This window comes from Cucurbita pepo, chromosome LG02, assembly GCF_002806865.2.
Source record: "Cucurbita pepo subsp. pepo cultivar mu-cu-16 chromosome LG02, ASM280686v2, whole genome shotgun sequence".
Taxonomy (NCBI): domain Eukaryota; kingdom Viridiplantae; phylum Streptophyta; class Magnoliopsida; order Cucurbitales; family Cucurbitaceae; genus Cucurbita; species Cucurbita pepo.
In genome coordinates this window covers 9,647,067-9,661,497 of record NC_036639.1, presented here as the reverse complement: position 1 = coordinate 9,661,497, position 14,431 = coordinate 9,647,067, and the positions used below count along the sequence as shown (strand labels likewise).

General features: G+C 35.4%; 2 protein-coding genes across 5 annotated transcripts; one reads left to right on the top strand and one right to left on the bottom strand.

Moving 5' to 3' along the window:
* Positions 1-2,041: 2,041 nt before the first annotated feature.
* LOC111788436 lies at positions 2,042-3,049 on the top strand. The gene has a single exon (XM_023668772.1). It carries the CDS (start codon positions 2,042-2,044, stop codon positions 3,047-3,049), a length of 1,008 nt encoding a protein of 335 aa, XP_023524540.1.
* Positions 3,050-3,967: 918 nt separating this feature from the next.
* LOC111787688 (formin-like protein 20) lies at positions 3,968-12,465 on the bottom strand. 4 transcript variants are annotated; one of them, XM_023667716.1, is made up of 18 exons: positions 11,878-12,459; positions 10,271-10,974; positions 9,974-10,195; positions 9,825-9,899; positions 8,101-9,758; positions 7,810-7,942; positions 7,651-7,722; positions 6,912-7,010; positions 6,704-6,745; positions 6,484-6,564; positions 6,355-6,405; positions 6,184-6,265; positions 5,937-6,031; positions 5,608-5,679; positions 5,412-5,528; positions 5,116-5,184; positions 4,955-5,021; positions 3,968-4,759 (listed from the first exon to the last, which is right to left on the bottom strand). In XM_023667716.1, exons 1-18 carry the CDS (start codon positions 11,948-11,950, stop codon positions 4,662-4,664), a joined length of 3,810 nt encoding a protein of 1,269 aa, XP_023523484.1. In that variant the 5' UTR covers positions 11,951-12,459; the 3' UTR covers positions 3,968-4,661. The 4 variants fall into 4 exon arrangements, 3 of the variants coding, with proteins under 3 accessions (XP_023523484.1, XP_023523485.1, XP_023523483.1); XM_023667717.1 differs by having other exon boundaries at positions 4,955-5,016; positions 8,101-9,899; positions 11,878-12,461; XM_023667715.1 differs by having other exon boundaries at positions 8,101-9,899.
* Between the last annotated feature and the right edge of the window lie 1,966 nt (positions 12,466-14,431).

The window sequence follows — 14,431 nt, the reverse complement described above, 5'->3', positions numbered from 1 at the left end:
TAATAGCAGACAAACAATTGATTTAAATAAAGATTATAATAATATTTATGGGTAGGTCATGCAATTACTAAAATAAACACTAATTAACACCAATTATTAGCATATGATCATTCCAAATCTTATCCCTTCACAAGTCAAGTCACCTCTCAATTATAATAATCCGATTTAATTATTAAAATAATAATAATAAATTAACGATCGAAAAAATGACGAAAATTCTAACATTTAACTAGAGTTTTCAAATTTACGATTGACCACTCAACCACACGGCCATAACTGAATAGTTTTCTTCTACATCGAGTGCTCTTTTATTTTATTAATTATTGAAATTATAATAAAAAATGATATATATATATATATAATATATATGAAAATTAATACGTGAAATATTTAGGTATGGTACCAAATTTGATGCAAAATTAAAAATTTAAAAGTATTATTAATTTATGAGATATTTAACCTAATATTTTAATTTCTGTAATATTAAAGAGTAATTATGGATCTTTAGGTGTCGGTTTGTAGGAAAGTCGTAGGCCCATCTTTTCCAATAATTTCAATCATAATCTAATCTTTATCATAATTGAAAACATTATTGTATACATATTTACATGCATAACATAAATTAACATTTTACAAATATTTCAAAAATTTTAATATTTAACAAAATTAGTCCATAAATTTCTTATAAATAAAAATTAAATTACTTATTAAACATAAAATTAAAAAATTTAAAGCTGTATCGTACCCTTTTTAAAATTTAAAGATCAAATAGACAGGAATACGAAAATTTAAAGACTAAATTTGTAATTTAACATTTCACCAGTAAAAATTTTCAGATAGTAAATGCTCGTAGTTAAAAGTATGAAAAATTGGGCTTTGTGTGTAGGATTGTAAAAGGTGATCTAATGTTTGATTAAAATGGAAAGAGTGGTTACACCGACACTATTTTGTTTTATTGTATTTGAGAACCAAAACAAAAAATTTAAAATAATTAATGGGTTTTGATTATGAAAGCAAGTTGTGGAGGTTATGATCATCAATTAAATTACTCAAGATTCAACTAATATAATCAATCTATATATATATATATATTCTTTCCTTTTCTAAACTCCAACCATATAATACAAAACTTAAACCTTTGCTTTTTAAACATTTCTTTACCATAAACCATAAAGTTAAGTTGATGCAAATGATGCCGTGTATATTGTATACTGTTCAAGCTCAACACTAGCAAATTGTTTGTTTTAGTTCGTTTCTCACGATTTTAAAATGTGATTGTTAAGGAGAGGTTTTCGTTTTTCTTACTAATCGATGTGAGATCTAAAAAAATTAGGAGTACAAGTACCATTGAAATCTACTCCATCCAAAGTTTGTTCATGGGTATTATGATTGATTCAGGTTCATTCTCTTGCAAGCTAAGATTCATTCAATCTTTGGCAGGGATTCTTTACTCTCTTTCTGATAGCTACACTTTCATTTTCAAGAGCCTTTTTGTAGTCTGAATTTCCAAGCATCTACTTATTTACTAGCCTCCAAAAAAGGCATTGGTTTCTTCAATTTCAAGGCATCTACTTATAAACACATCTCTTCACAATCTACTGCTTGAATTCTGTATTTACTTCTACAACAACAGCATACACAAATCTTAGGAATTTCACAGAACCTTAAAATCACATGATTAAGGAAGAATAAATATACCAATCAATCAATCATGGCTCTTGTATTTGTCTGTAATTGCAACAGCTAAACAAGACGGTCAGTGGGGTTTGGAGATTACAAAGGGCCCTGCAAACTGCAGCACACCAAGCCAGTTCATCAGTGATTCCTTTGGTAAAAACAATGCAATGCTTGAACAACTCACTCTTTGCCATTTCTGCTATCATTTAGTGGTTGAGCCTATCCATTTATCCCACTTTTCAAAAGCATAATCAAACACAACCCCCCCAACCAACCAAAAGCAAGGAAATATATACAGCTCAACACAGGGGAGGGCAGGGGAGAGGAGGCAGCCTTCTCAATACACAAAAATCCAGGCATTGAAATGGGGAAGACAAGCAGCAGCAGCAGCATCATCAGAACATCAATCTTCAGTTTCCTGCAGAATTATCAGTATTTTACCTCTTTTTCAGCATTCCTTGCATTTCCCTTCTCAGTTTCTCTTCTTCTCTCACAAACTTTTGTTTTTACTTCCTTCACTTCTCTTCTTCCAAGCATATACCATCGCTTCAACATCCTTTTTGATGCTGCAGGATTCCCTCCTTCCTTGGAATCCTTATCCATTTTCACTCACAAGCTTTCCCAAACGATATTTTCTTCCATCTTCACTCTTCCTTTCACTCTTACCTTTCTGCTTATTGCAAAAGCCTCTGTTCTACAAGCTTTCAAGGACACCAAACCAAGCTCTCACCCCTCCTTTTCCTCTATCAGATCCCTTTACACTCCTCTTCTTTTCACCCATATTTGCAACTCAATCCTCATACTCTCAGCAAATGCAACAGTCTTTTCTATACTTTTCTTCTCTTTCAATTCCCTTGAAGGGTTTGGCTTTTCTTCTTCCACCAGCTTCCTTTGGTTCTCAGCAGCTGGAGCTGTCCTGTATTCATTAGTTCTGGCAAATACAATGGTTATCAGCAACCTAGCATTAGTTTTGTCAGGCATGGAAAGGCTTGGAGGTTACTTTGCAATACTCAAGGCTTGTGTTCTGATAAGAGGGAAAACTTCCACAGCATTACTTTTGGCTCTGCCTACAAATTTAGCCATGGCTGCAATTGAAGCCTTGTTCCAGTACCGTGTAGTGAGAGCTTATATTGTTGTTGGAAGGGTAAGCCTTTCTATGGTGTCGGAAGGGATCATCATTGCATATTTGTACTCCATTTTCATTGTCCTCGACACCGTGGTGAGTTGTCTGTTCTTCAAGAGTTGCAAGCCAGTTTACTGGGTGGATCTGGAAGGAAGACAAGCTCTTCAAATAGACTCTGTAGAAGAAGACGATGGTGGCTGCATCGATTCAAAGGCTCTACATCACCTGCATTCAACTACTTGTGGATAATCCATCCAACATGACAATCTGCAGGAAAAAAGTATATAGAATTCAATTAAAGAACAATAAAAGCCCGTGGAATTCATTCAACAAGCAACTTTATTTTTTCATACGGATAAGCATCTACAGTAGAAACAAAGATCTAGGAGCAGAAACCATGTGAAAAATCTGTAGCTGTTCCTTCAGTTCTCTCTGTTCTTGCCGTTTGTCTTTTATGTATTTTACCTTGGTGTTCGCATTGTAGATATCCGAGAGTTGAATTGTAGTAGAATATACAAACCTCCATTTCTTGATTGAAGAATAAAACTCAATTTCTAGCATCCTAGTTCAGAAGCCTTGAAAAGCTCGCTTCAGATCTTCAAATCTTCAAACATTTCTTCTTTTGAACACATCTGATTCTCTCAGCTAACCCGAATGTTTGGGCATTATGTGCAAAAAATAACTCTTGTTTCAAGCAATAATTGACGAACCCAGATGGAAAATGCATTAAAAACAGAGCCTTGATCTGGTCCAGATGGAAAATGTTTGGGCATTATGTGGAAAAGATAACTCTTGTTTCAAGCAACAGTTGACGAACCCAGATGGAAAATGCATTAAAAACAGAGCCTTTGCTCGTGGGTTAGAAGTTAGAACTCTAGGTAGGAGCAGGACGGTAGAAGAACACANCAAATTTTTGTATGTTTATAAATTCAAAAATTAGGTCAAATATTGAAGTTCTTTAATAATGTTGATGAAAAAATTGAAGTTCTTCTGAACTTCCATGCATTTATGGTGATTTGAAAAACTATGATCTCTAGAAACTAGATTCTAGCAATTGTGGGGTCAATTTGGGAGCCCATTTTCTTGATGTACTTATGATTAGCTTGCTTCCTTGTACTATATATATATATATATATATATATATATATATATGCAAGAAGGCCCCACTACTCTGCCAAATGTTGATAGCTTCATGCTCTGTCTAAGAAGTAGAGTAGTACTTTTATGTTACAGTCACAGAAGTTAGCTATGGCTGACTTCTAACATCTTAACTAAAGAGCTATACATCATCTTCAGGGACAGAACCTCTGAAATTTATGTTACAGACTTGGTGTCAGTCATAAGATATGAACAGGGAGAGAGCTTTGTACAGATAGCTATTGTGCTGGTGGGTGTTAGATCCTACGGCTAAAGCCTGAACGGTTCTTAGGCGCTGGTCTATTGTAAATCTGAAATCAAATTTCTCTACTTACATGAACTCTTTCAAGAAGGCTATGACTCCAAAGGGCCTGATCCTTCCAATGGATCTAAGTAACTCAGATTCTGCAGAAAAAAGTAAGCCTATGTTTCCTTTACTTCTTGATCCTACGTTATGACCACATAAGATTGAAGTAAAATTTTGTTCGTTCGGAGAGAATTCAGAGTCATAATTTTGGCATAGCATGGATGATCCTTGTCCTAGATTAGCCTTGTGGGATGCTAAAGTTTCTGCAGTTTCCAAATTCTATCGATCTTAGATTTCTGGTGTGTCCTAAGAAAGGATCTTTTTGACATCCTCGGATACTATCGTCGAATTGAATATCACCCCTCACAAACTTCTTCATCAGCTTGATGATGCTCGTGGCCTTTTTCCAAATTTCACTTATTTTCTCAGCCTTCTCATCTCCATTTCCAACTGCTTGCAATTCTCTGCGTGTGCTTTCATAAAGGAACGAGTAAAATGGAAGAGAGTTCCTGTAACTGCATTGGATTGAACACAAGGAATCAGATCCCGCATGACAACGACCGGGTAGAGATAGGATACTCTATACAGATGATGATCCTTCTGACTCATTAGTAAACTAAGCTACATGAGGAATGATGTAATGCAGACTCTGCAGCTATTACCACAAAACAAGAGACAACAAAAAGCCAAGCTGTGTACCATTTACTAACCTTGTTCAAATGGACAACGGGCAGGATCCTCGCCAAAATATTGTGTAAGTGCGTCCGCATTTCTACCCTGCCACAAAGCAGTAAGAAAAAGCATATTCTATTTGATTTCTCAATAGCTTCAAACTATAATTCAACATAAATGATCTGGTCTAGAAGATTACCGTCCCCGAGTAAAGAACGGTCACAGATTCCACCTCCTTCTCGGCAAGAGTAACAAATCCTTTCAATGTCTAAAAGTACAAGATAAAGAATTGTTTAAACCACTGTAAGTGTTCAGGATGACTATGTTTGTGTGTGCATCTGGGGTGATGAGAGGGACCAAACCAAAAGAGTGTTTGCATAGTTATGATGTCAAGAATGCCAACAAAAGAATTTTGTTTTTTAGTACAAAACTGCTTTATTTCATTCTTTCACACCAAATCTCAGGGAATGGGGGGAAAGAAGAAAGATTTTGTACCTTACGAAAAGCTTCGGAGATGGGGCCGTCGCTTTCAGATGCAACTAGTTCTTGCTTCACCTTTTCCAATCCTTTTGTTATTGCTTGCATTTCTTCTGCCAAGGACTTCAATTGTATCTGCATGAGAAGCAAGACCCCATGTCAAACAAGTTTTCTATACATAATGTTTGAATTTAATACCAAGAAATATGGAGACCTTAGATGCGGCTTCCAAGCTACTAAGGTCCAGATGAAAATCAAGAAGCGACGGTGACTTCGAAGCAAGGACCTGAAGCATGCATAAACCAACTTTGTGAACAGCCTGCCACACTTGAGAGAAGGAGGGGATTGGGGAAATATAAAAAGATAAAAATTTCACTCCACAATATACTCCCTCTTTAGGATGAGATATCATCGAAACCTTTCTAATAAAAACCGCAAGTATAGTATCAAAGCTATATAACCTCTCATTCTCGCACTTTCCAAATATTTATCAGGATAGAACTATTAAAATTTATCAATAAGACAGATGAATTAAAATAGTACCTTACAGAGATAATGCATGAGAGTCATCTTATTGTTAGTAGCACGTGTATCAGTGAGTTTCGAGAGACTATCCAACCTGAATCCAATGGCAGAACCTGCATGGTATGCCTTTGGCTAGTAATGTATCCAAAATTGATGGACTAAAACACTTCGTGAACATGAAATTATGGTGTCATATTGACCCATTTACGTATCATGATGTAAGCTAAAAGTGTGTTATCTAACAAAGATGCAAGAAGTTTCTTACCCCTAGCAGTTCCTTGGTTCAGCATATTTCCCAGGCAAAGAATTCTCTTCAATATTTCCTTCAATTTGCAAGAGTTCTTCACCTATTAAAACAGTAATGTAAATTAATGGGCTGAGATTTGAAATATATCGAACAAGCGGAGGAACGTATTCATTATCATTAGCAATTGACCTCTTGACAGACAGAGTTTACAGTGTTTAGGCTTTTTCTGAACTCTATTATCTGCAAAGGAGGTCAAGAATCAATATATAGAGAAAAACTAAAGAGGATAAAAATGAAGAGACGCAGATACCACAGAACCTGAGAGCTGAAGTGAATCTTAAAAGAGAACACTCTTAACTTCGACTCCACACGAGGAACTTGCATCATCTCCAAAAAGTACTGATGCGTGAACAAATGAAAAATGAAAAGAAAACATGTAATTTGAATCAGAAAAAAATCGAAACCAAGAAAATGTCAACCCCCAAACCAAAAAACATAACACAGTCTATGACTGTTCAACAGAGCAACTGAAAATTACCTGTTCGCACTTTCCGAGTTTTTCCTTGTCACCACAGTATCCCTTAATAATTTAAGCACGAGAAATCTTTAGTTAATTGATCATAAGTAAAGAGCATCAGGCGACAGAACATTTAATACGAGCAGGATATCACTTCCATAATAGGAAGAATCTAAGAACGGAAAATCGAATAAAGGATCATCAAATAGTATTTTACAAGATCTTTCACCTTGAGAAGTTCCATCTCCTCTTTGGTGGGGCAAAATTTGATAAGATTTTCCACTTGATCTACATCTAATATGGATTCATCCATGGAGAGTACTGCTGCCTGTATTATACGATGAATCGACAATTGTAAGAAAATAATCTGCTCGATCATTTTAATCTTCCAGGTCTGAAACAATGCTTACTCACGTGAGAAATTTCAGTAACAGTAAGAATGCAGTACGAGAACAAGCACAAAAAGATCTGAAATTTGCCACCAACAGTTTGATACTGTATTTTCCAACTCCTAAATATTGGCTACCATGGTGAAAGGATGAGCTGGGGTTGAAATAAGGTTTTAGCTGTAAGATCAAACTCCAACTCTTAAATCTCTCTTTTTCAAGAAGAAATTTGTGCAAGCATGAAAGTGAAAAGGAGGAATCCTATATAGCGTTGACATAAAATAAGACATCATAAATTCTCGGATAGTCCATACTGCACAAAATGAAACTAAATCATGATATTTTCTATTAAGTTTAAAGCAAACCTTTCAAAACTGAGATTTTTAAGTCACTAAAATCTTCTATCTGAATTCAAATTTTTCTACAGTTATTCAGTACCAGAGCCACCCAACAACGTTCCATATGATATAGAGGCTAGCAATCATTAAATCAGAATTTATGGCGCTGGGAAGTTGATGACGGGAAAAATTAGTCTATGCCAAAGAGAAATATCCAATGTATCTATAACTTTTCTTGGCTTACCATCATGTCAGACAGTGGCATTCTAACTTTTGTTAGCATGATTTCAGTGTTATTTGCCCGCCTAAGATCAATCTGCAATTAAATATTACATCAACTCTAGTTGCACCAACAGTTAAAGACTCGATCACATAAAACATATATTTTATTGTTCTACAGTACCAAGTGAACTTTGTCCAGTTTTGATCCAACTGACTTCCTTCGTCCTCCAGATTTACCTCCTGAATCAACAATAGGTTTAGGGACAGTCACAGAGAAAAGTGTCTCCAGCTCAGCTACATCAAATTCTGGTGCACTAAGAAGAATATCGAAACTTGGTTATTACAAGGATAGTGAATGCTGAAGATTAAAGGAACTTATGGCATCTAGGCCAAAATACACAGTTTGAAAGTGGATAGTGAAAAATATCACAATCGAAATGAAAGAGTAGATTCACAGAAGAGTTTGTAATACCTTTCAGGATCTCCAAATCTTTGCAATTCTTCCCATAAGCTCCCTTGTAGTACCCGAGTCACCTTGCTCCAATGCAGAGGTTTTAATGATGATCGTTGAGGTCCTATAGCAGCCACCCCCATGCCCATTGACCGCGAGAACCCACGTCCCCTCACAACAGATGATGTTTTCACATCAGTTGAAGAATTTACTCCTTTAGCTACCGGGTGTGGAGACATACCTCCTGAAGGTCTGGAAGGAGAAGGAACCAGTGGAAGGGGACCTGTCGTAGGTGGAGGAGGTGATGGCGCATTAGAAATTGGAGACGGCAATGATGATGACACCACACAGGTTGTTGGAGATTTTAAAGCCTGTCGCCCTTGGATTAAATGTGGAGGAGCTTTCTGAATTGGAGGAGGTGGGGGAGGGGGTGGTGGAAAAGCTCCAGCATTAGATAGGCGTGGAGGAAGCAAAGCTCCAGGTGAACGGGGTGGCTGTGGGGGAGGTAATTGTGGTTGAGCTTTACGTACAGGAGGTGGAGGTGGTACTGGTGGAGCTCTATGCTTAGGTGCATTTCCACGCACCAACGCTGAACTTTTAGAGGCCACGTGACTGGAAGGTGGAGGAGGTAGTGGTGGTGGTGGTGGTGGTGGTGGTGGTGGAGGTGGTGGAGATCTAGCATTTATGTGAATATATGAAGAGGGTGGCAAAGAAGATTTAGGAGATGATGTATGCAAGAAAGACGTGTTAGCATGAAGAGCTGGTGACCGTAGAGTAGGATCTTGATGCAGAATAGCATTTGGTAATTGGTTTGGGGAGCTAAGTGGGGATTGTGGTTTACTCGTGGGAGTCTCTGTTGCAGAACAACATAAAGGCCTTCTAGGACTCACCATGTTACAGTTTTGTTCATCTGCTGTATCAGTTGACAGCAGCAGTCCTAAAGTAATAGAAGCAGGTTTTGAAGTTGAATATGAATAAGAATCTCTAGTAGGAGAACTAATACATGTTGCTGAGGCACCAGTATGCCATGATGATGGATAAAACACATGCATGGAGTTTATGTAAGATTCTTTGTCATGTGGAGTCCATCTAGAAAGAGTTTTTGGTTTTTCCTGTATAAGAGAGCCCTGATCTTCTGGTTGTTTGGTCTTCTGTTTAGCTAAGGTTGTATTATTTAATAGCTTAGCTGTTGACGAAGGCTGTTTCCTAGATGCTAGTGGCTGCAACTTCTCATATTTAAGCCTCCACGCATCAGAATCCAACTTTTTCGCAGGAACCTTCGATTCGAAGTCTGGAATAGCAGTATCTTCTAGATACCCTTGATGCTCAACCTCTTCCAACTTGTTGTACACATCGTCTATCAGTTCCTTGATTCCCATGCGTCTCAGTACGTTAACAGAAAATAGCGGAGGATTTGGCTTTTTATCTGAATAATCCATAACAATGTCCTTCACTACATGAAGACCAGAGTCCATTTTTTCATCTCGCTTGAAAGTCACGTCATCGACAGTGATGTCCTTCACTGCTTCAACGTTACAATCGATCTTCTTGTCCAAGTTTCGACTCCCTCCAAAAGATTTACAGCGTTGGAATGTAGGAGGATCTGCATCTTCCTTCCAAACTGTTTGATGATCAATATCATCTACTTCATTAGCATGTACCATTTGAACATCGTATTCCTGCACGTCAACTATATTGCTAAATATTTCTTCCACTTCAAAAAACTCCTCAGTCGAATTGCTTACTATTTCAATTTTGTCATCACTTTTCGTTACAGGAGAGACGTTTGGCACTGCATCATCAGCATCCAGAAAAAGTACCTGACATATGAGTATTCCTTCAAATTCAAAGACTTCAAAGAAAAAAGATTAACAGAAAAGAAACAACAGCCTACCTCTACTCCAAAATCTTTAGGAAACTGCCCCTTGGCATCCCATATAATATCAACCTCATCACGATTGAGCTTCAAATTGTTTGAATGCACAAACGCCGTGTGAAACATGACTCTAAATATCACTTCCTCGCGTATTAGATCACCATCTAAATGGATGCACTCAAGAACAACATCCCCTTGAACATGACAATGGACGTCCAGTTTTACCAGTCCGCTTGCTGCCTGCAATTAAATGCAAGAAGGCATTGAAATATTTGCCAAATTCTTGTCACTGCAATTTTGTGACTACGGTTTTACCTGTAGATACTGGCAACCATGTTTTTTCATCTTTGCACTAGAAAAAGCAAGTTTTGGACTTTTATTTCGTGGTGTTAATGGGTCCTGGCTGTAAATGCGTATGATAGGCCTGCACCCTTTTCCTCCATCAAGCATCGGAAGGTCCCGAAGTATCAGACACTCTAAAATTAGAGGTGAATCAGGTGGAGGCCAATCAGAACCTAGGTTTCTCCTAGAAATATACTGAAGGTATCTCATTTGAGAAGGCTGTGAGTTTATCTGAGAAAGAACATGGAAAAGTTCTCTAGGAGCTTGCCTGTAGACCATTTCAAGGGTCTTTTGCTCCCCCTCATATTGTTTGCGGTACAATAAGAGACCTGAAAGCATGAAAGCAAGGATTGGCCATCCTCCTTGTTCACAGTTCATCAACAATACATTTTTCTGTCTCTCAGAGGACAACCAGCTTTCACTCGACCGAATGAAGTGGTGGATCATCTCCAATGGCAGTAGTGGACACCCTTCATATTGCAGAGGATACTCCATAACTGTCATACCATAATGAGACAATATATCTGAAGTTCTAGTCTTCCTCTTTCGTTCACTAAAGTTAAACACCATGAAAGAAGCATCAGGAAAGTGGTCTTGCAGCTTTGGTATAATGCTAGCAAAGTACACTTTGTATTCATCCTCTTCCAAGACGTCCGTAGAGAAGCAACAATCAAACACTGGAAAAAAAGAATGAGGATTTTTCACTCCACAGAAAAATAAGCAGCTTCCTACAAATAACAAAAAGTTGGGGACACTGCAAAAGATTTTCATACATACCTAAGCCACTACTACCAAATATTGTCCTCTTTGGGCTTTTACTCAAGGTTTTAAAAAGGTTTTCCGACACACTCAAGGTTTTAAAAAGGTTTTAAGACACTGAGAGGTTGCACATCCTTATAAGCAATGTTTCGTTCCCCTCTCCAACCGATGTGAGATCTCACAATCCACCCCCTTGGGGCCCAGCGTCCTCGCTGGCACACCGCCCGATGTCTGGCTCTGATACCATTTGTAACAGTCCAAGCACATCGCTAGCTGATATTGTCCTTTCTTAGCTTTCTCTCAAGGTTTTAAAACGCATCTGGTAGGGGAAGGTTTCCACACCGTTAAAAGCAATGTTTTGTTCACCTCTCCAAATGGTGGGATCACAAAAGAACATTAGGTGAACAGAACCAGGCTCCAAAAAATCAATTAACTGCTTCAATTTGCGAAGAGTAAATCTTGCCTCATGACTATAGATCCATGCAGTAAGTCAAAGATATCAGCTTATCAGTCTAACAAAAATCTCGAACAGAAAGAAAATGGGAACAAAAGATCATGGTCAAATTAGAATGGCGTACACAACAATAGTGAATGTCTACAGAGAAATGGAGAAGAGAAGAACTGTTATAAGTATGTCAGAACTCCCAAACCAAACTCAAACGCGCACAGAAGTAAAGAAAGAAGCTCAATTCGACAATATTTAGGTCACATTGTTGACCACCGAGTACAATGCAGTTGAGATCATCAAAGCAGGAAAGAGACACCCAACATTTCGGAAGAAAACACACAAGGAAAAATAAAAAATAGAAATGGAAGCATACCGTAAACTCTCTCCGACATCTCTAGAAGCCGATCTGGAGGCTTCCGGCAGAACAATTTTCTAAACAGCGCCATCAAAAGGCGCTGTTCCTCCCCCCGTCAAGTCCAAGTATACGTAACCAGAAAAAACAGTATAAAAACACCAAAGAAAACGTAACAAGAAAACTCTAGAGGTAGAACATCAAAATAGAATCCAAAATGCACCATATTCCATAGAAGAAAGAGAAGAAAAAACAGAGCACAAATCCTTATTTGAGGACAAACTCAGCAAATGCAAGAAAAACAGAGTGAAAAAACAGCTAGATAGAAAGACAAATCTCAAAGATTCTCAACACAAGATCAAAACGAAGAACGAAACAGAAAAACATGAAAAAAATCACAGAAAAAAGAGGATAAAGAGAATGTAAGAACAGAGTAACGTAGTTTGGGAAGAGAAACAGAGAGAGGTTAAGAGAAATTGATGTGAGAAATGGGAAGAAAATGAAACGAGCAGAAGAATGGAAGAAAGTTGCAGAGCAGAAGTGGAAATGGAAATGAAGTAAAAGGAAAGCAGAGGAAGAAGAACTTTATATGATGTCTGCTCTCCTCCACTTGGCTTTCCTGCAACGTCAACTTTTCTTTAACCCCAACGACCATCAAATAGAGAGAATCCCTTTCGCCACGTGGCATACACGTGTCATATCATATATATATTTTTTATTTTTCCTAAATTATTATTTTGTCAATAAAATGAAATTTAATATAATATACTTGTAAATTCCTTAATTTTAATTTATATAATGAATTAAAAGTCAATTTGGAGACTTTTAAATAAATATGGAAAAATAAATTAAGTTTATATTTTTAATTTTGATAATTAAAAAGTTTATAGTATCTTAATTGAGTTAGCAAATAAAGTAAAATGATTGTATTTATTTAAATAGAACGTGACAGGATCTTACTTTTGGAAACATGGGACTGTCAAAAATCTGAATAAATAAAATAATGTTTTAATTTTTAAGAGGAATAATAATACTGATAATAAAGTATTTAAAAAGTACTAATATGATTTAATAAAGTATTTAAAGGAGAAAATGATTTCTAGTGCACGTGATTTGCCATTTGATTACTGGAACAACTTTGGAATAATTCCAAAAATATTTCTTCAAATAATTTGCTGCATTTTTTTGTGCATAATTACTATATAAATTAATAAAAATGCAACTCAATTTTGTACATTATTTCAAAAAATACCTTTATTTTTAATTCAAAATTTTAAAAATATTTAAAAATACTTAAGAATGTTTCAAAATTATCTGGTGGTGGATAGTATATAGACCGCATCCTTACTACTCCATTTTGAAAATACTCTTGAACTTTCAAAAATAATATTAATATCCTAAAACTTTTAAGAAAAAGAAATAAAAAGTTTGGAGATGTTATATAAGACGTAGATAAACTATTTTTATCTGATATTATTGACAGTTAAAAAAATATAACTGTTTTTTTTATAATGGAAGTTGTGTTAATATTATTTTTAAATTTATGTTTACTTTTAATTATACGAGTATTTTTTAATTTTTTTTTACCGATATTAATAAAAAAAAAATTAAAGTTTAAGTATATTTTTTAAAATAAAATAATGATGTTTTTTTTAAGAGTATTTTTTAGAAAAATGTTTTTTTTTTTTAAAAAGAACTAAAAGAATTGTCTTTTAAAAAGAACATTTATGGCATATTATTATAAGAATTATTTTTTTTTTTTTTTTAATATTGTCGTTTTCCAATAAACTTTTAAGATGGGCTATTTTATATAAAAATAGGGTTATTTCTAAATTAAAAAATAAAAAATTATTATTATCAAACAAATTTATTTCAACTCCAAACAATATTCTATATTTTTTGTGAATTGCATTATAATTAGTGGAAACCCACGTAAATATTAGAAAACAAAATATATATATATATATATATAATGCATACAAACAATTAAAATCTACAAATAAAAATAAATAATAACCTACATATAATCCAAAATAGAAAAAGAAAAAAAAAAAAAACATACTCTTGGCTTCAAATTTTAGATTAATTTTAAATTTATTATCTTGGATAGACAGATAAGATATTAATTATTATTAAAAAAAAAATTAATTATTTTTAATAGAAAGAATAATTTTGTGATTATTGATATAATTATTTTGAATTTTGAAATAATATTATTGTAATGGATGATGATCTCTTTTGTTTTTATGTAGTTGTGTGTTTGTTGCAAAGTAGGGCATGCTTTAGATTATGGTAGCAAAGAATTAATCCAAATAATAAACACCAAGGAATATGAGTGAATATTGAGGCCATATTGGTTGAATTCACATTGGAACATCAATAAAAGTTTGAAGTTTACCCATAAGGAATCATATGATATCATGAAATCATAGCAAACAAAAGCTTAGTGGAAGCTCTTTGATTGTTAAAACCAATAATGTAGCCCATATGGGTATTACACATTGGTTGAAGAGGATCCCACCTTCATAGATCAACATCATTACAAACAAGTTATGATACTTTGATTGATTTTGAA

Excerpts from the sequence above, each read along its gene's own strand:
- LOC111787688 (XM_023667715.1), bottom strand. The coding sequence starts at position 11,950 with ATGGCGCTGTTTAGAAAATTGTTCTGCCGGAAGCCTCCAGATCGGCTT. Across the intron at positions 9,900-9,973 it reads CTAAAGATTTTGGAGTAGAG|GTACTTTTTCTGGATGCTGA; the intron begins GTAGGCTGTTGT and ends CTCATATGTCAG. Across the intron at positions 5,022-5,115 it reads CCGTTCTTTACTCGGGGACG|GGTAGAAATGCGGACGCACT; the intron begins GTAATCTTCTAG and ends GCTTTGTGGCAG.
- LOC111788436 (XM_023668772.1), top strand. The coding sequence starts at position 2,042 with ATGGGGAAGACAAGCAGCAGCAGCAGCATCATCAGAACATCAATCTTC.